The sequence below is a fragment of the Oryctolagus cuniculus genome, chromosome 10 (assembly GCF_964237555.1).
Source record: "Oryctolagus cuniculus chromosome 10, mOryCun1.1, whole genome shotgun sequence".
Lineage (NCBI taxonomy): Eukaryota > Metazoa > Chordata > Mammalia > Lagomorpha > Leporidae > Oryctolagus > Oryctolagus cuniculus.
In genome coordinates, this window is record NC_091441.1 from 41219344 (window position 1) to 41239277 (window position 19934).

Genomic DNA, 19934 nt, shown 5'->3' on the forward strand with positions numbered 1-19934 from the left:
CAAAAGGCAGACAGAAGCTCTGTGCTAAGCTGAGAAGGTGGAAAGGTCAGCATGCATAAAGCCAAGAGCTCAAGGGCATGGCACGTGCAGACGCTTCTGTGCAGCTCAGTTTCATGGACACGCAAACCCAGAGCTGGGGTGGAGGCCGTTCTACCACATCGGTGGTATAAATATCCTCTCACTTCCACTGCCCTATGCCAGGCTAATGAACATGCCCCGTGGCCAGCCCACAAGTTGCATCCTAATGGCACCTGTGATAGAAGCTTCCAGGAAAGACCACACACTCTGCTGTATCAGGCCAGAAGTCAATACTGACAGTAGGCTCGGCAAGCCCCTCTGTGCTGTCCACGCTCACCACCAGCCACATGGGGAATAAACAGCCATAGGCACCCCTCTTCCAGTGTTCTGCAACCAAGGCTAGTCTCAGTGCCTGGTCACAAGCCTGCGAAGACCAACAGCAGGATGGGAACAGACTGTTGTTTCATTGAAGGATCCTGCTAGGTTAAATGCCAGGCTGCAGCGCTGCCGTCTCTCACGACCTGGCAGAGTAGAGAACACGCACAGGGTACTTGAGTACCTTTTAAAAAATTCCTTCTAATGAGAAATTACTTACTTCTCAATGTGACTGTCTAGTCTGAAGATATAATTGAGCTCAGCTGACAATGGGCTTCTTTCCTTTGGCTTAATGCACCTAACAGCAATGACCTTGCTCCCAAGTTGGAACCAAAAAAGACAGCAGGGCCTCTGGTTGGAAAACGCCACCAGGACCCTCCACCAGGGACTGGAAGGTCAGCCGCTTGTCCACTGTTCCTCAGTCTCAGTGTCCAGTGGTGGCTTCCAGGGGACGTCTATTATCCAACCAACAGTGCTACTTAACAGATGCAGGGGGCTAAGCTCTCAACCAGAATTGACCAAAGGTTCCATCAAGTTTGGTCCCAAGAACCTCTGACATTAGGACTTCAGCTGATATAAATGGATGTTTTAATTCACAGAGAATTCAGAAACAAAACCATAAATTACCGTATTTTCTTTATTTTCAAGCTGATAAGGCTGAGAAGTCTCTTTGTTATCCTTTGCCTACATGAGAACCACTGTTTGATTCGGATACCACACTTTGTGTTTTAAGAAATTTTCACAAGACATGATATATTACACTGGTTCTATTAAAAAAAGAAAATCTGAATTATGAAAAGCAAACATCTTGAACGACTAAGCAAAGAAAAACTGAAAAACCATTTCCTGTGTCTCTGAGATAAATGGTATAGGACTAAGCTACTTAAAATTTATCAACCTTTGGAAACATAATGCTGACACACAGTTGAAAGAGGGAAAATAGATGATTTCAGGATTTTCATCCAAAACCTAACTTAGTACAGTGTTTTTGTGTGAATCCATCCTTACTAGATGGCTCCTACCCTAAGGCCACTGCCAATTTCCTTGTGGTGAGGGGCCTGGCCATAGCCCTCCCATCTCCACCCAGCTGTCTGCACAGTCCATGAACTGGGTGAGTGAATGGGTGAGCAGGGGATGCAGAGAGAACATCTCCCAAGAACAACAAAGGTTGCCCAGTGTCCATGTCTATCTTCCTACCCAAGAGATTTTCTTTTCCTAAAACAGCCCAGGGGCCGGGGCTGTGGCATAGCAGGTGAAGACACTGCCTGCAATGCCAGCATTACAGTTCAAGTCCAGGCTGCTCCACTTCTGATCCAGCACCCTCCTTATCCCCCTGGGAAAGCAGCGGAAGATGGTCCAAGTCCTTGAGCCCCTGCACCCACAGCTGCCTCCTGGCTTCAGATCCACTGTGGATGGAAGACCCTACCACCCCCCCTCCATAACTCTATCTTTCAAATAAATAAATAAATCTTTAAAAAAAAAAAAAACTCAGCCCAATCTTTATAAGGCTGTCACATTCTGTAACACTGGCATTTAGAAAATACTGAATCAACTTCTCCTTTACTCAAGTGTGTGGCATGGACATCAAAAGCCAAGTGACCCAATGAGCCACTAGGCCCCACATGAGGGTCTATGCAGACCATGTGAGAGGATCACGTAGCAAGAGGCAGACACTGAGGAACACCCAGTTTGAATGGATAGCATGTGGATATCTAGCAAGATCAGGAAAAAAAAAGTTTCTGCCTTCATGAAACTCTTCCCCTTCTAAACCCAGACACCTGATAAATAACTGAATTTTTAACATTCTTCTAGTTGAATAAATCAGTGTGTCCTGATTTTAAGGATGTCACAATTTTTTTAAAGATTTTATTTATTTGAATGGTAGAGTTACAGAAAGAGGTAAAGACAGAGGAAGTGAAATCTTCCATCTGCTTGTTTACTCCCCAAATGGCTACAATGACCAGGGCTGGGCCAGGCTGAAGCCAGGAGCTTCCTCCAGGTCTCCCACGTTGGTGCAGGGGTCCAAGCACTTAGGCCATCCTCTGCTGCTTTCCCAGGCACATCAGCAGGGTGCTGGATTGGAAATGGGGCAGCCAGGGCTTGAACCAGCACCCATTTCCAGGGCTTTAACCTGCTGCCCCACACAATGTCACAATTTCTACAGATCAAATGCATATAGTGGTGGGCAGTCTTTCTTCTTCCTAGGTCATTTGTATATTTACAATATCATCCTCAGGCCATACAAGATTATCACTTTAACAGTCATCCTGCTATAGATTTATTGGATTTAGAGTCCTGCCTGCAGTTGCCTTGGTAGGGCTGGACTAAATTACTTCACGAGCCTTATACAGCCCATGGGGTGGACATTCCCCATCCCTGCAAGGGGTTCATTGGTTTAGGCCAATCTCATCCTAGAACAATCTCCTGTTCTACTCAACATTAACAGATTGTGGACCACAATTAGGTCTGCAAAATCCTTTCACTTTGCCCTATAATGCATTAATCTAATGACAATTTCGTGGTATTTACAAATTCATCATCAGGTCTGGCCTCCATTCAAGGCAAGGGGGTTAGAAAGGGTTTGTACCCAGGAAAGGAATCTTTTGGGCCTCTTAGAATTCTGTCTACCTCAGTACTCACCTCACCACCCCCATTACTACGCTCTAATCCCACTCTCCTTCCTACTTTATTCTTGGATTTGGCAGCACAGCTTGTAATTACCTAAGTCATACCTTTCACTCAGACCCCAAAACAACCCACTCATACTAAGAAATTAAGTGTAACTCCCCTGATGCACCAACCAGTCAACTAATCTATACCGACTCAGACCTCCAGCCAGAGAAAAATCAAGGGCCCCAAATTGACCAAAAGCAATAACATGTAGAATTGGGGAGACCCCAGTGTTTATGCAACCTTCTAATTGAGATCAGGAGGAGTTGGGGAGAGACAGAACAAGGATTTAGAAAGACAGGCACTGCCAGCCCAAAGGGGCTGGAACTTTTAGGACCATGTTGGGGATTTAACACATACAAGGGAAGTCAAGAACACAGCAATATCTTGACTGGGAGCTGTCTTCATGGGTACACCTGCCTCTCCAGCCCTGTCTCGGTTTGATCAGCAAGTCCAATCTTCTGGCATTTCTGTGAGGCCTCTGGGGAAGCAGCAACCTGCCACTGTCTCCCAGGTCCCTAGCCTCATCCTTCACCTATGACTATGAACCAATCAAGAGTCAACCTCCCAATTCTGCAAAATACTATAGCTCAACATGAACGCTGGCTGCTCAATGGCTAAGGACAGACAGCTCATCTTCCTTCTTAATGACTCAGGTAACCAAATGGCCACCTTTGAAGCTAAAACAGGACAAGATGTGCTTGGTGGCCAATAGAGATTCCACAGCAACTAACACAGAACACGCAGAAGGAGGGACAAACAGCTGCCCTCGTCCCTTCTGCTCATGCATTTTATTTAAAATCATAGACTCTTAGAGCTGGAGGGGAACTAAAAGGCCCTCCAGTAGCACCATCCCCAAGCCCCACAGCCTGGGGCCGCAGCATTCCCCATGCAAAGCCAGTGAGCTCTGTGGCTGGAGGACGCTAGCTGTCACTCACCTCAACACACGTTCTGCAAACGCCCCATGTTCCCCAAAAGAACTAAATACCATGTACCGTGCTCCCACCCTCACTCCCCAGTCTAACTGCTGACAGACATCCCTAAGCGGCTGTGGCGCTCCTTCCTGCTGAGGCTGGATGTGGCTTCAGAATCCACCGCAGACTGCTCCAGAAAGGCACTGCCGATCGGTTTGTGTTGGCAAGAGAAATAAACTGATTTTCCAACTCTGTTCTCAGAGCTTGTCTTCAGTCAAAAACCACTTTCCTCTCACTCTCACTCAGTGCTAACCCACCTTGGAAAGCCAGAGTTTTGCTCCCTGCCCCGCCCCAGAAACAATCCCTTCCTGATCTAACTATATCTAAATCCATCCCCAACTGAAGCCCTTGCAAGTTCAGGTCCCGTTGGAATGACAGGGCTGCTGGACAAGGCAAAGAGGATGGCCTTCATTCCTGAATAATCAGGTCACTCCAGCAGGGAGACTGCAAACAGAAATGACTCTGAGCTAGGAGACTGTGTGGTACCATTCCTTGTGGAGAAACTGGGGCTGGAAGTGAGCTGGACTAACCCAGCAGGTGACTGGCTTTGGAGACTGGGTTTTAAGGAGCTGGAGGTAAAAGAGACAGGGTAATGAAAGCAAGGGGTGTGGATGTTTGGCACAGCAGTTAAGATACCACTTGAGATGTCCATACTCTATACCAGAGTGCCTTGGTTCCACTCCCAATTCCAGCTTCCGCAGATGCAGACCCTGAGAGGCACTGGTGATGGCTCATGTGGTTGGGTTCTTGACCACATGGGAGACCTGGATTGTGTTCCTGCATCTAAGCTGTGGTCTGGTCCAGTACCAGCTCTTACAGGCATCTGGGGAGTCAACCAGCAGGTGTGTGTGTGTCTGTGTGTAGGTGTGTGTGCCTGCCTCTCAAAAAATAATCAAAAAATTTAAAAAGAAAGCAATGGATAACTAGATAATAGATTTACCATGAGGATACAGAAAATCCCATGAAAATTTTCTAAATCATGCTTCAGCATTTATAACTATCCTATCCTGCTCACACCGATTCTGCATGTGCAGTCCGGAGCATAAAGTCTGTGCTTGCTCACACTCCCTCATAAAACATTGACGATGACCAACACTGTGCTCCACCACTCAGCTCTAGGGCTCTCCTCCCACTCACACACTCTATTTCCCACCAACTTTCTGTTGAATATTGAAGAGGCACCAAGGAGCAGACTGGTGCTGGGGCTACAAAGGCTGGGATGGCACTGTCCGTGCCACCCAGAAACTCTTCGTCCATCTGTTTCAAAGGTGGCAACTAGCTCCTCTACATACAAAACAGGTGATATGGGACAATCCATACATGGTGTATTTAATCTGTAGAACACATGATGTACTTACAATCGGGATATATACCATGTTGATCTTATGAGCTACCAAAAATACCAAAAAGAGGAGCTGACATTGTGGTGCAATGGGTTAAGCTGCAGCCTATGACCCAGCATCTCATATTAGAGTAACTGTCGGAGCACCTGTTCAAGTCCAGCTGTTCTGCTTTTGATACACCTCCCTGCTAATGCACCTGGGAAAGCAGCAGAAGATGGCCCAAGAGCTTGGTCCCCTGTCACCTATATGAGAGACCCAGATGGAGTTTCTGCCTTCCGGCTTTAGGCTGCCCCAGCCACAGCTGTTGTAGCCACTTGGGGAGTGAACCAGCAGATTGAGGATCTTTTTTTTTTTTTCTGTCAGTCTGCATTTAAAATAAATGTCTTTTAAAAATGTCAAAAAAGAAAATTTAGCCACTTAGCACTTTCTGCAGAGTACCAGAAACAAACTGGATTGTGCCGTAGCACTTCAGAAGCAGGATCTGGTGGGCTAACACTTCCCATCAGTGACTCTGGCTCCCGCAATAGCCCTTTCCCTGCAGATGTTCTAGCATCCTTCCACTCCCTCACTCAGCCAAGCCTCACGGAGCTCTAAAAGCATGCCTCGCATTAAGGGCATCACAGGCTGGACCATGCACGCACGCAGCCAAGCATGGGACAGGGAATCAGCTTGGGCTCTCTGGCTCACCAGGGATGTTCAACAGATATTTATTATCAGCGATTAAAGTCAAGTAGAAGGGGTGCACAGACAGCCACCCTAGTGGGGGGCCAGGAATGTCTCCCAGAGATTGTGGTATCTGAGCTCCACGTTGAGAGATGAGCAGAGATGCAAAGGACAACGCGTGAACCAGGTAAAGAGAGAAGAGCAAGGGCCTCACAGGCAGATGCCAAGGTCTGCAGAGGAGAACACAGTCCTTCCTGGGACAGCAAGGGAAGAGGCTACAGGACACTGGACAGACCAAGGTAAGTTCTACCAACATGGCAGGGCCAGGACTTCATCCTGAGGGTGACAGCACCAACTGAAGGTCTGCACCAAGGCTGGCAGAGACCAGATCAGCAAGGCAGAAGGACAATCCACACAACAGGGTGCAAAATGGTGCAACAGGAGGCAGGGATGAAACCACAGAGACTGGGGCTGGCACTGTGGCGTAGCCTGCAGTGGCTAACCCTAACCCTAATCCCATATGGGCTCTGATTGGAGTCCCAGCTGCTCCACTTCTGATCCACCTCTCAGCTATGGCCTGGGAAAACAGAAGATGGCCCAAGTCCTTGGGCTCCAGCAACCATGCAGGAGACCTCAAAGAAGCTGCTGGCTTCACATCAGCTCAGCTCCAGCTGCTGTGGCCAATTGGGGAATGAACCAGCAGATGGAAGACCTCTCTCTCTGCCTTACCTTCTCTGTGTAACTCTGACTTTCAAACAAATAAATAAAAAGGAAGCACATAGACTGGTGAGGAGGCTGACCATGCAGATGAGGAAGTAGTACATAACAGTCTAAACTAAAAAACTAGAACTTGGAAGGGATTGGCGTTGTGGCGCCGCACATCAAGCCACCACCTGCAACATCAGCATCCTATATGAGCATCAGTTCATGTCCTGGCTGCTCCACTTCTGATCCAGATCTCTACTAATGAGCCTGGGAAAGTATAAAGAGGACACAAGTGCTTGGGCCCCTGCCACCCATGTGGGAGACCCAGATGGAGCTGCTGGCTCCTGGTTTCTGCCTGGCCTAGTCAGTCCCAGATCTTGTCACCAGTCAGAGGGTAAATCAGCAAATAGAAGATCTTTCTCTTTGTCTCTCCTTCTAACTCTACCTTTCCAATAAAATAAATAATCTTTTAAAAAAATCCCTAGAACTAGGAATGAAAAGAAATGAAAGGACTTAAGAGAAAGAGAAGGGTAGCAAAACTCAAATTTCATCACTGATAACAAAAAATGAGTGGAAGAAAGGGGTGGCCGACTTGAATGTGGAGATGGCTGTGCTTCAGCTGAGATGATGAACAAAGCTGTCAGGTGGTGGCCAGGGTATGGTTACTCCAGGTTCAGGTTCAGGTTCATAGACATGGTGCTTGGGATGGAGAGAAGAGACCAAGGCCACAGCTGGCTCCACAGGTCTGAGGCACCGCAGAGTAACCTGGGCTGGGGGTCGTGGGCATGCCGATGATGGAGGAAGCCACGGCAGCAGGCAAAGAGCAGTGCTCTGTCAGGAGGCTGACCCCAGCCACCTAAGGCCTGCAGACTCCAAAAGGCAGCAATCTATGAACATCCCAGCTGCTGATTCCCTAGCAAATCCCAGCCAAGAAAACCATCTCAAGTTTGCTAAGACATTCTGTTGTATCCTAAGCCTGGATTTGTAAGCAGCAGCCCGTAAAAGCAGACCATGTGAAAGTCAAGGAAATAATGACCCTGCTTGCAGGTGCACCTAGCCAGAGGTTCCTCTGGAAAAGACTACTGAGCGAGCAGAGGACAGAGCAAGGCTGGGCATCCCTGGTGTGAGTAAAGCGGAAAAATTCCCGATGAACACACAGCAGTGAGATGTGGTGGTGGAAAATTCCACACTTTCTGTGCAGGAATGGCCAAATAACTGTTTTTCTTTCTTGCTTCTTGCCTCAGATAAAAGGAAGGACACAGAGCCTTCAAGTAGAAATGAAGATTCTGGAGAAGGCCCTCTGTCCAAGAGTGAGCTAGGCATGGTTCTTCAAGAGGAGGTGTTCAGAGATGTGACGGCACGATGCTGCAAGGACGTTTTTGTCAGCAAGTTGGCCTGAGTTTCTACAGAGAAGTGATCTATAGAGAACTCAGAGGGAGCTTTAAGAAGCATCTACTGGGTCCAGGAATGAGTCAAGTTAAGATTAAATTATGGTAATGACACTAAGTTAAACCATATGACTACCATTTCTGTGGGTTTAGAAGGGTCCAATATCAGCACCTCCACAGGGCTCAGCTTCCCAGGGCTCCAGGTTGGAGATAACATTTTCCAGGTACACCTCGCTGCATATTTCCCTGCAATGACTGCGTTACATCAAACAGTTCCGCTAGCACTCAATGCTTGCTTTGTCCAATAATAACCAATATATAATTAATAATAACCAATTTTTACTCTAGAAAAATTAATACTGGAAAGGAATGGTGACTAAAGTTGCCCAGAAACAGTCTCCAATTATAGTTAAAAAAAAAAAAAAAAAAAAAAAAAAAAAAAAAAAAAAAAAAAAAAACCTTGGATGGTAGTGAGAGGGAAAACTAAAATTATCTTGAAAGCCAGAGTTAGAAGCTGGAACTGATGGCAGATGTCTCATTGCTACCGGACGTGGCAAGGAGCTCAGGGTCACGGATGATGCCTGCCCCTCTCACCTCAAGACACAGGGAAAACTGGGCACTGTGCCCCATCAAAGGTCATGACCTGGCTCTGAGCATCCCGTTTCCCCTGGCAGGGGCCTCCTTGCCCACCTGACCCACTGCCTGCCTACACACAGTGCTGTGGGCTGACAGGGCACACACCACGGGCACTGATCATTCAGGCCAGTTAGCACATGCAGAAGCCTCCACACCATCCTCCCACAAATCTGCCTGTATGGACCAGCGCCGCGGCTCAATAGGCTAATCCTCCGCCTGCAGCACTGGCACACCGGGTTCTAGTCCGGTTGCTCCTCTTCCAGTCCAGCTCTCTGCTGTGGCCCGAGAAGGCAGTGGAGGATGGCCCAAGTCCTCGGGCCCTGCATCCGCATGGGAGACCAGGAGAAGCACCTGGCTCCTGCCTTCGGATCAGCACAGTGCACCGGCTGCAGTGCGCCAGCCGCAGTGGCCATTGGAGGGTGAACCAATGGAAAAAGGAAGACCTTCCTCTCTCTCTCTCTCTCTCTCTCACTGTCCACTCTGCCTGTCAAAAAAAAAAAAATCTGCCTGTACGACCAATAAGATGCACAAATGAAATGAGACCCCACAAACCAAACACTCCTGACCAACTTCAACACATCCATGATGATACACCAGAGACTGTAGCCGACCCACGGGGAGCACTGGGCTAACCCCTGCTCTGGGAAATGTAGTACTGCAGAAGACAAAGCAGAAAAGCCAGGGAAGTGCACAGCCTCCTGCGGTGTAGACAGGCCCAGGCAGAGCTATGAACTGCCCTGATGTCAACGGAGCTAGAAGGAGGACTCAAGCACAGGTCCCTGACTTTGGGCCTTAGAAGGTATAGCCCTGATGCCAGGTTGGGGACAGAAGTGGTAATGGGGTGTTGAGAGGGCAGAGGATGCCGGGGTAGGGCGGAGCACTTCTGTCACTGTGAACCCCCAGGAAACAGCAGCAGGAGCTACTTGGCCCCCTCTCCCCACCTACACAGCACAGGTCTTGGACTCCCTGCCCTAACCAAACTCCTCCACGGTGTGCCTGTCCCACCCAGAGGCCATACCCTGACAGTGTGCCAAGGAGGGTGCAAGAAAGGCCAGGCCAGGCCAGACACAGAGACACTGGGACATGGGGGAGAGAAAAGGCAAACGTGGAGAGGACAGCTCCAGGAGGCCCCGCTCCTCCTGCCCTCCCCAGCCCACAGCTGGTGAGTGCTAGCAGCTACCTGCAAGAGCCCCCAGCGGTCAGTCTCCAGCAGCTGCGTTCATCATCCACATGTGGAAAGGATGAGTTTTAATTGTGTAAACACAGAGGAGGAGCGTGTTTCACTCTCTCCTGCATGCTCACAGCAGCTGCGATGCCTTCTCCACGGCTTACTACAACTAAGGACCCCAAGCAGTCCCTGACAGCAGTCTGTCCTCCAGTTCTATCACTAGGGAAAGAGTTGGCCCAATCCAAAAATGAACAAACAGGAAAAGATAATACAAAAACGCCTTAGGGGGACGCACATGATACGCTCCACGGAAGATGAAGTAGATATATCAAATCGCACCCAAAAATCAGATGCAGGGGCTGGCATCGTGGCACAGTGGGTTCAAGTCTGGTCTTCCCTGCTTCTGATCCAGCTCCCTGCTGATGAGCCTGGAAAGCAGGAGATGGCCTGTGTACTTGGGACCCTGCCACCCATGTTGGAGACCTGAATGGAGTTCCAGGTTCCTGGCTTTGGCAATGGCAGCCATCCATGGAGTAAACCACAGGATGAATGATCTATCTCTACGCCTCTCCTTCTCTGTCACTTTTTTTAAGATTTGTTTATTTGAAAGGCAGAGTGACAGAGAGGCAGTGAGAGAGAAAGAGGTCTTCCATCCACTGGTTCACTCCCCAAATGACCGCAACGGCTGGAACTGGGCTGATCCGAAGCCAGGAGCCTCTTCCAGGTCTCCCATGCAGGTGCAGGGGCTCAAGGACTTGGGCCATGTTCTACTGTTTTCCCAGGCCATAGCAGAGAGCTAGATCAGAAGTGGAGCAGCCGGGACTCGAACTGGTGCCCATATGGGATGCCGGCACTGTAGGCTGGGCTTTACCTGCTATGCCACAGTGCAGGGCCCACACTCTACCTTTCAAGTAAATATAATAAAACCCCCAAAAAAATTCTGGAAAAGCGTTTGTCTCAGGAGTCAGAAGTGTACACAGACAGTAGTTGTGAATTCTCAAGCAACGATGTCAATTCTTCCCAAATTAAGTGAAAAAGTTAACTCAAGGGACAACCCAAATTACAAACTGCTATTTTAAAATGACTGTAATGTTCACTGGTAGGAGTAAGCGTGCCCTACTTCCCAGGAATGACAGGGATAACCCCAGGCCTGGGGAAATGAGCAGGGACAGGGGTGCTGGCGCAAGCACACACCTCATGCAGCCTCTTACAAGGCACTGATTCAGTCCACAACAGGGATCGAGTATGAGGTTACTTCACAAAGTCCCAGGAAAAATGGAATTACAAGTGTACTGGCGGGGAGGCAGGATTAAGCTACTGCCTGGGACACCCACACCTCATACTGGGTACCTGGCTTGAGTCTTGCTTACTCTGCCGCCAATCCAACTTCCTACTAATGGGAGGGCAGCAGGTGACAGTTCAAGTACTTGGGTCCCTGCCACCCTGCATGGAGTTCCAGGTTCCTGGATTTGGCCTTGCCCAACCCTGGTTCTTGCAAGCACTTGAGAGGCATGAATGAGTGGATGGAAATGCACTCTCCTCTCTTTCTGTGGCTTTCCAATAAAAAATGAAAATAAATGTTTTTAAGATTAATGGATACAAAATAACTTTTGAAATCAACACATAGCTTTTTCTTGCAAACACCGCATATGTGTACCTTTTAACTCAACTACTCCATCCCTAGGACTTCTATAGCAGTTAATAACCAGGTAACTCCCAGAGGATTTGGTACAAGGATGTGTATTAGTCTTCTCTGGATGCTGTAGCAAACACCCCAGAGTAGGCAGCTTAAGCAGCACAGGTTTAATTCCTATAGCTGTGGAGGCTGGGAGTCCAAGACCAAGACGGCAGCACTGGGTTCTCAGGAGGTCTCTCTCCTTAGTTTGTCTCCCTCTGGCTTCACACGGTCTCCCCTCTTTTCAGGTCCATGTCCTAACTTCCTCCTCCAGTGAGTCATCTGGGATTAGCAGCCATGCTAATGACCTCATTTTAATTTAGTGACAGCTTTAAAGACCCTCTCCCCACCCCCGTCTGCAAATCCAGTCACTTTCTGAGGTACTGGGGAGACAGGATTCCAGCCCATGGGCTTGGTGGGGGGACACATTTCAGCCCATAACAGATGCTTCCAGCACTGATCACTGCCAATGATAATCACCGTGGCTGTAGCCCAGTCCTTCCCTGGGCGCTTTCTAGGCATCCTTTGACACAGCACAGCACACCAGATATCATCTCCCTTTCACCAAGAGGAAACTGCAGATTAAAGAAACTAAACACTTGCGCTGCGGACTAAGAGAGAGCACAGAGCTGAGCTAGGCACACAGTCTAAGTTCCAAGGTCCACTGTTAACCCACTCCCTTCCAGAGGACACAGCCAACACATATGTAAGGATGGCTCCGTGAACCCCAGCATGTATGCATGTACTTTGTCTCTGTGGTGGAATTACGGGAGCTTTGATATATTTCCTTTTTAGGCCTTTTGCTTTTCAGACAACTTACACTGTAAGAAGATATAAAAGCTATTTCTGCTTTAAGAAAAATGCCAGCATCACTTCATTTCTAGAGTCTCCTTTTTGGACACACCTGTCATAGGCCACCTTTAGGCTATGGGCTCTGACACTCCCATTCTCTGGCCCCACATGTGGTAAGCGGATAACAAGGACTTTCCAGGGTGGGTTCTGAGGTCCACAACTTAGGATGGAGAGGAAAGCCTTGCTGTTACCAAACTGCAGCTTCAACCAGGGTAGCAAAGTTTCTAACCAGAATCTTCTTATCAACACACTCCAGCCCCACTCGGTGGCTCCACCTCCTCCCAGCCTGCTTCCCAAGAGCACGGGACACCACTGTCCCTGAGGTGACAGATTTTCCACCCTTAGATAATCACAGAAAGGTTTGGGGTAGGGAGGAGGCACAGGCGAAAGAGTGCTGAGTGTTGCATATTCTGAGAAACGCTGGGGAAGAGGATAAAATACACACACACACACACATACACACAATACTGTATGCAGGACTTAAGAATCAAGTCACTCAAGTAACAATGACATCAGCTATAAAGCTGGCTCTTCCACTTCAGGTAACTAAGTCTCACTTCACAGGTCATGGCGTCATTAGAGGGCCCTGCCTATGGGCAGACAGGCATCAACAGCAAGTAGAGCAGCCCAAGGATAACAAAGCAGGGAGTGGCAGGGACTGTTGTAACCAGAGCCATGTATCCACGTCATCCACACCCAAGCCTAACCAGCCTAAGGTGACGAACCCCCAACATCCAGACCAAGTGCAGAAAATCCCCCAGCAAGAGGCAGGGGTGAGTGAGTGAGTTCAAGCCAGCAGGGTGGGACATAGGACCATGCCAGCAGACTGAGGCGAGCCAGGCCGGGCCATTCAGTGGGCAGTATGTGAACCAAGGATCTAGCAACGAGCTCTCTACCTGCTCCCAATTCCTCTCCTTGGGGTCAGTGTGGTGCCCTCCCTTCTTCTCCTCTCAGAGGTCTGCCCCTGACTTCCACTCCGAAATGCCAGAATTCAAACTTCAGTCCTCCTGGGATGCAGGGTTTGGATTTAACCACCACTGGGTCATGCTGTGCCTCTGCCTCCTCTCTATAATCACCAAATTCCTTTCTGGGCTGTCTCTCAAACTTTCTCTTTCCGGCAATTTAGGTGCAGCCATCCACCATCTAATCACACGTCCTGAGTCCCATCAAGGAGTCCCTCCGGGGCCCATGTTGTGGCACGGCCGGTTAAGCTGCCACTTGTGACCCGGGCATCCCATGGCAGAACACCTGTTCTAGTACAGGTTGCTCTGTTTGTGATGCAACTCCCTACTGATGCACCTGGGAAAGTGGTGGAAGGTGGTCCCAAATGCTTGGGCGTCTGCCACCCACGTGGGAGACCTGGATAGAATTCTAGACTCCTGGCTTCTGCCTGGCCCAGCCCCAGCCCTTGCAGCCATTTAGAGAGTGAACCAGCAGATGGAAGATCTGTCTCACCCTCTGTCTGTCACTCTGCCTTTCAAATAAATAAATATTTTAAAAATAGATGAATAAAGGAATCCCCTGACCAGTGTGACATTTAGGTGTTTTTTTTTTCCTAGAGTGAATATAGCTAACTCTGGCTTTTATTTTTCCAAAGAAGAAATCTAAATTTTAAAAATGTCAAATATCCTAACTTTTAAATGTTAGCAGCCACATTCTTAAAAACATGATAGGACAAACAAATTATCTACAGTTTTCTTCTAAAATGAAAGGCTTGCACTAGATGAGTTTCAAAAAATTTTAGCCAGCTTCTACCATAGCCTTGTTCACAGCTGAGGTGTTTTATGATTAATTGGTATTTGGGCTTTAGGTGAAATGACAGACCCAACCTTCTCCTTGGGAAACTGGCCCAGAAGAGGCAGCTTTCTGTGAGGGAGAGCAGCTGCTCTTGCTGGCTTGACTTATCTCCTCCCCCTTTCCTCTCTCAAAGCAGACCAGCTATAAGCAACATTTCTAAACATGTATGACACGTGCAAAACGACATGTGAATGCACTACACAGAACACCTGCTGGGCACCTGCCTCAGGGCCAGGCTACATCTTGGTTTCCCTGCAGTCCGTGGTCCTTAGCAAGGGCTCAGGGTGACTGTGGAAAGCTTAAGTTCCCAGGAATACGCTGTTCCAGGCCCTCTGTCCATCAGACTAAATATGAGATACTACAAAATCTCACAGTAGATTTCTATTAAATGCTGGCTATTCTGAAAAACTTTAAATCGTTAGCTCTACCCATCCAAGAAAAATACGTCAGATAAATATTATTTCTACACGTTGTGCAGTTAAGACCTCTTCCCAGCAGCAGGCTCACATTTTTGGAGAGCCCTTGGCTACTCTGTAACTCAACCTGTCTTTACCTCTCAGCAGATACCGGCTCAACTCAGAGCAAATGATGCCTGGGCCTTTCAAATAAAAAATGCTCAGCGAGGGCTGAGTACAAAAAATAAAGATAAATTAGGAGAGTTCTCAAAGCAGATGCGGGAAAGGTCTGGGCTCTGTGCTAGCTCCGGTTGCCTTCGTGCCCATTGGACCCACACCTGATCACACAGAGCAGAGTTCCGCAGGGAGGGTGCGTGTCTTCAGTGCTGTTGTGCCCTGGTTTGGAAGCCCTCGCTGGAAGCCATTCCCCCTCCTCCAACAGCTCAGGGGTTTGAGTCCACAATCCTAAGGACCTGCCGTGTTGGGCCCCCACATCCCAGACTACCCAACACTGGTCGTGACTGCTCCAGGGACATCTCCAGGCCCCAGAGCCTGCTGAAACTGTTCAACGCAGCCAACTCCAGGCCTGCTGGCCCTGCCTTGTCCATCCATCCCTCGGAAACCACAATGAAGGTTTGTGCCCAGGGTCTCTGTCTCCCTCTGCCTTGTGACCCTCCCTGAGCCACCCAGTGTGGAGGGCTGTGTGTACCCCTGGGGAACCTGTAACAAAACCACAGACCTTTTCCCAATGCTCTCTCCCTCCTTTCTCTCTCACATGAACTGTACCTGGCTTCACTATGATTTAGTCAAGGAAAAATGGCTAAAACACGAGTCAACAAACAAAGGGACAGTGTAAAACTCATTCTTCCTGCAGGGCCCATGGCCGCTAAGCACAACCTCAAAGAAGCTTTCATGAGAGGTCTTCAAAGTCACAAACAGACGATTCAACACAGGGACCAGAAAAAAAAAAAGTCTGTTTCCTAGTGTAAAAAAAAAAAAAGTCGCACCCCAAGAATCTGCCATCAATATGCCTCATGCCATTTACTTCCCTGGCATGGGCTCTGGTCAGACACATCAGAAGAAAAAAAAAAGGCACTGATGATTGGAGCACAGTGCCCTGGTTCCCACAGTTCTCATAAGACTTAGAGGATACAGTACAAGTGAGCAAAGGTACCCATTTCTGCTTTCAGGAATCCAAATGGCAGTGGGCACTACTCGATTTCTAGGTAACACACAGTGAACCTGATGGTCCCCAGTGAACGGATACTACCAGAAAGCAAAATATGAAGGCAAGGCCCTAGTGATGATGATGGAAATGCCAGCCTCCTTGCATTTTATGAACAATCTGCCACAGGGCCTCAGCTTGCTGGCATTTCATGCATGGACCAAGGAGGAGCATAAAGGGCATTCTGATACTTAATAATCAGTAGCTGCCTTTGGCATCTTCCTTGTGCAAATCAGAATTTGTAAATGACTGTAAGCTGCATGATAAACACTCACAAAGGCAGGCAACCTAGGTGCAGCCCCCATCTCAACCCCATCTTTCATTGGATGGGCACCATTAACCATGTGGGACTCTGCAGCCACTGAGCTTCACCTGCCCCCAGTACCCGGATTCTTTTAGTAGCACACAGGCTGCCCATGGGGAAACAGGGCCTGCTGCTCAGTACGAAAGGGCTTTGTCAGCTGTGCTGACCTTTCTCCCCTCCTGAAAACTGCCAGACCCAAAGCCATGCCTTTCTGGCTGCCTCCTCTGTCCAGTTCAGGAAGTCCAGCACTCCTTTCATCAGCCTCCCTTGCAGCTACCAGTGGTCACATGATCTGATTCTAATCCAGGGGATCAGTGGATAAAATTCTGATAGAACTTTACAGCTGGCAGAGCCACCCCATCTCCTAGACTTTGGTGTAGATCAGGGGCCACTTGTATGTTAATAACATCATTCACGGGCCACACACCATTATCAACTTAAAGATCAGCCTTTGATCTTTTGAATTTCAAGTCTCACCTGCGGTTGCCTTGGCCAAGCCACACCAAATGATATTTTAGACGTTCCATGGCCTGGAGACCAGATGTTCCCCAACCCCTGCATGGACACTTACACTGAGGCCCACGCTACAGAAATGCACAATATGTTCCCAGGGGAAGGTCAAGAGGAATAAAGAAACTTACCTATGGTTATAGCATTAGTTCTACTATCTGTGTGTTTTGGGGATGACTTCCTTTTTTGGTAAAGCTAAAAGATATATACTCTAAATATTAAAGAAAGACATATTGTCAGTTTGGACCCACTATTCAGAGCTAGACAATTTTAAGTACACTCCTGTTATGTGACTCAACTCATGAATGTCCATATTATGAGCGATGTGGAAAATAAACTAATGCAAGTTCTTCCACCCTCATGAGTAGTTCTGCATGCTCCCCTATTCCAGGTGCTGGAGCAGCCTCAAAGTAGACATGAGGATGAGAATCCAGGCCTGCACCTGTCTCTTCCACCCAACAATGTGGCTGCATCTGTATGTAAGACAGCAGGTCTGAGCAGACAGTTAACACATCTACACATACCACAACAGCATCCACACACATGTTTAAACTAGGAATCAGCATTTGGTGCAGTGCTGAAGCAACTGCATGGGATACCCTCATCCATATTAGAGGGCTTGTGTTTGCAATCTGGTTCCACCCTCCATTCCAGCTCCCTGCTAATGCACACCCTGGGAGGCAGCAGGTGATGGCTTAAGTAGTTGTGGCCCTGCCACCCACATGGAAGACCCAGAGTGAGTTCTGAGCTCCCAGCTACAGCGTGCATCAGCTCTGGCTGTTGTGGGCATTTGGAGAGTGAACCATCAGATGGTAGATCTTTGTCTCTGTCTTATCGCTCTTTCTCTGCCTTTCAAGTAAGTAAAATAAATAAAAAATGTTTAACATTTAAAGATAGAAATCATAAAATTCATCAGTAAAGCATCTCTCTTACTTTTTTTAAAAATATTTTTTAGTTAGTTATTTGAATGTCAGAGAGAGAAATATCTTCCATCCACTGGTTCACGCTCCAGTTGGCCACAACGGTCAGCACTGGGCCATTCTGAAACCAGGAGCATCATTTGGGTCTCCCATGTGGGTGGCAAGAGCCCAAGTACCTGGGTCATCTTCCACTGCTTTTCCCAGGCCATTATTGGGGAGCTGGATCAGAAGTGGAGCAGCCGAGACAGGAACTGGCATCCATATGGGATGCCAGCATCACAGGAAGCAGCTTTACCTGGAAATCCACACCGGTCCCTCTACTGACACCTTTTAACTGAGGACCTACCACAAGCCCAGGAGAAAACTGAAGGTGGACACAAGAGCCAATCCCAGCCTCCCAGATACCACCACGTGGGAGGAGCTGCAGAGTGAGAGGCTGAGAAGCTGTCCCTCTCTCGCACACACATTGAGCATTTATTTAGATGGACAAACACAACACAAAAGGACATCCTCAAAAAATTCTTCTAAAATGAGCACTAAGTTTCCACTTTTGCTTTTTTCCCATGTGTCTGCAAGAGCGTGGAGAAGGGAGAAGCAGTGGGGGGACTCAGAGCTGGGATGTGCTGGACGATAACCAGGACAACAGGAAATGCTCCTGGGGCAAAGTGAAGCAGCTGAAGGTTTTGTAGCCAGTTGGCCTGTCTCATTCAGCTGGAGCTGTGGGCACCTGCTGGGAGAGCACACGTTTCACATGTGTTTCCTTCATCTGAAGGGAAAGAGAAGGGGGTCTCCGACTGCTGTATCTTACGTGAGCACGGGCCATGCAGTTGGTGAGGCTAGGAGTGGACACTGAGGGGACAGCAGAGACATTAACAGTCCTGACTCAGCCACAGCTAGCACCTGGCCACCAGCCTCTGCTCGGCCACACACCTAGGGGCATGACGATAGTAGGCCAAACGCTCTACTTCTTGCAAGCTCAATCTTTTTCAATTATAACTTTGAAGATAATATTGAACTTGGAATACTGAACATGGAATTTCTTCTTTCATCAAAGCTATTAAAGGCAGTGATGTCACAGGGTCCAATATCCTGCCTAATCATTTTTTAAAAAAATAAAAACAGGATCAAATATACTTACTTGAAGGTATACAAAAACACTACAACTATAAAAAAAGACCATTGAATTTATGAACTAAACAGGAATTGGCACCTCAAATTCCATGCATCCTTTGCTGTAGAAATGGAGGGATGGAGAATCACCATCTACAATGCCAGGTGCTGGGTCTGACCTCTGCAGTCAGAAACAGGACCTGGTTGGGAAAGGTGGACGGAGGAAGTATGTTTTCCAAGAAAGAAATGGGCGGCTTTGGGTTTGGGTGGCTTTCTGCTGAAAAGCACACTATCCAAGCCCGTGTAGTGTGCCCCCTTCCTCACGAAATCAGAGACCCTAGCACGAAGCACATCTGTTGTTCTTAATACCCGGGAAGAGACGCCAAGGGGAAGCCAGCGGGAGCCACACAGTCGCTAATCACGAGGAATGGATAAAGCCTGAAAAGGCCAACTCTGGCTGTTCAGCGTCTCTATTCTCTTCACCCGAGTCCAGGCCCCGGTGCTGGGGTTCCAGACGATGAGCCCAGGGCTGCCTCCAGCCGTGACTCACCCCTCAGGATGTAGTTCTGATAGTTCTGATCCGCTTCTGCTCCCACCTTGATCAAACACGTCAGACCTTCTGCCACGACGAATTCGTGCACCAGATCCTTGTCATCCTGGCAGGAAGGGGGGAAAAAAGGAAATCAATGACTTGGAAGTCTGTCCCCATCCACCCTTCAGCAAGGCCATGCTGTTGGACCTGCGTGCAGGCCTTTGGAGCCCGAGCAACCACTCAGCCTCATTTCTGCTCTATTCAAATGAGGCATCTTAACTCTTGCCAGAGGAATTTCACAACCAGCCCTCCCCATTGCCGTCGCCAAAGACCAATTATTGCCTTCTGGGCAATCTAATAAAGATAAGGCCCATGAATCCCTGGTCTGTCAGAAATATTTACAGTGTTCTGTTTTTCATTCTTCAAAAATTACCAGGCTCCCCCGCAGGTCCCAAGGGGCCGGCCACACGAAGCGGGCTGCCTTTTCACCACAGGAAACATTCGATTGCTGTGCTCACTACAGAGGGGAGGACTCCAAGTCATGCCCGTGTTCAACAGTCTGGAGCACAGCGGGTAAGACAAGGACCTGCCAACACCCTCTGCACAGAAGCCAGCGTTTTCCGAACCCCCAGCCATGTGCACGCACGGCAAGGAAGAAGCAGAGCGAGACCAGG

At 48.5% G+C, this 19934-nt stretch overlaps 1 protein-coding gene across 8 annotated transcripts in view; it reads right to left on the reverse strand.

The window, feature by feature from the left end:
* Window positions 1-19934, reverse strand: part of FHOD3 (formin homology 2 domain containing 3) — a 485089-nt gene that overhangs the window by 255445 nt on the left and 209710 nt on the right. For all 8 annotated transcript variants that reach the window (XM_070050270.1, XM_017344116.3, XM_017344114.3 and 5 more), the window contains exon 5: window positions 19279-19384. In XM_070050270.1, the coding sequence (XP_069906371.1) occupies window positions 19279-19384 (106 nt within the window). The remainder of the gene's footprint in view (window positions 1-19278; window positions 19385-19934) is intronic.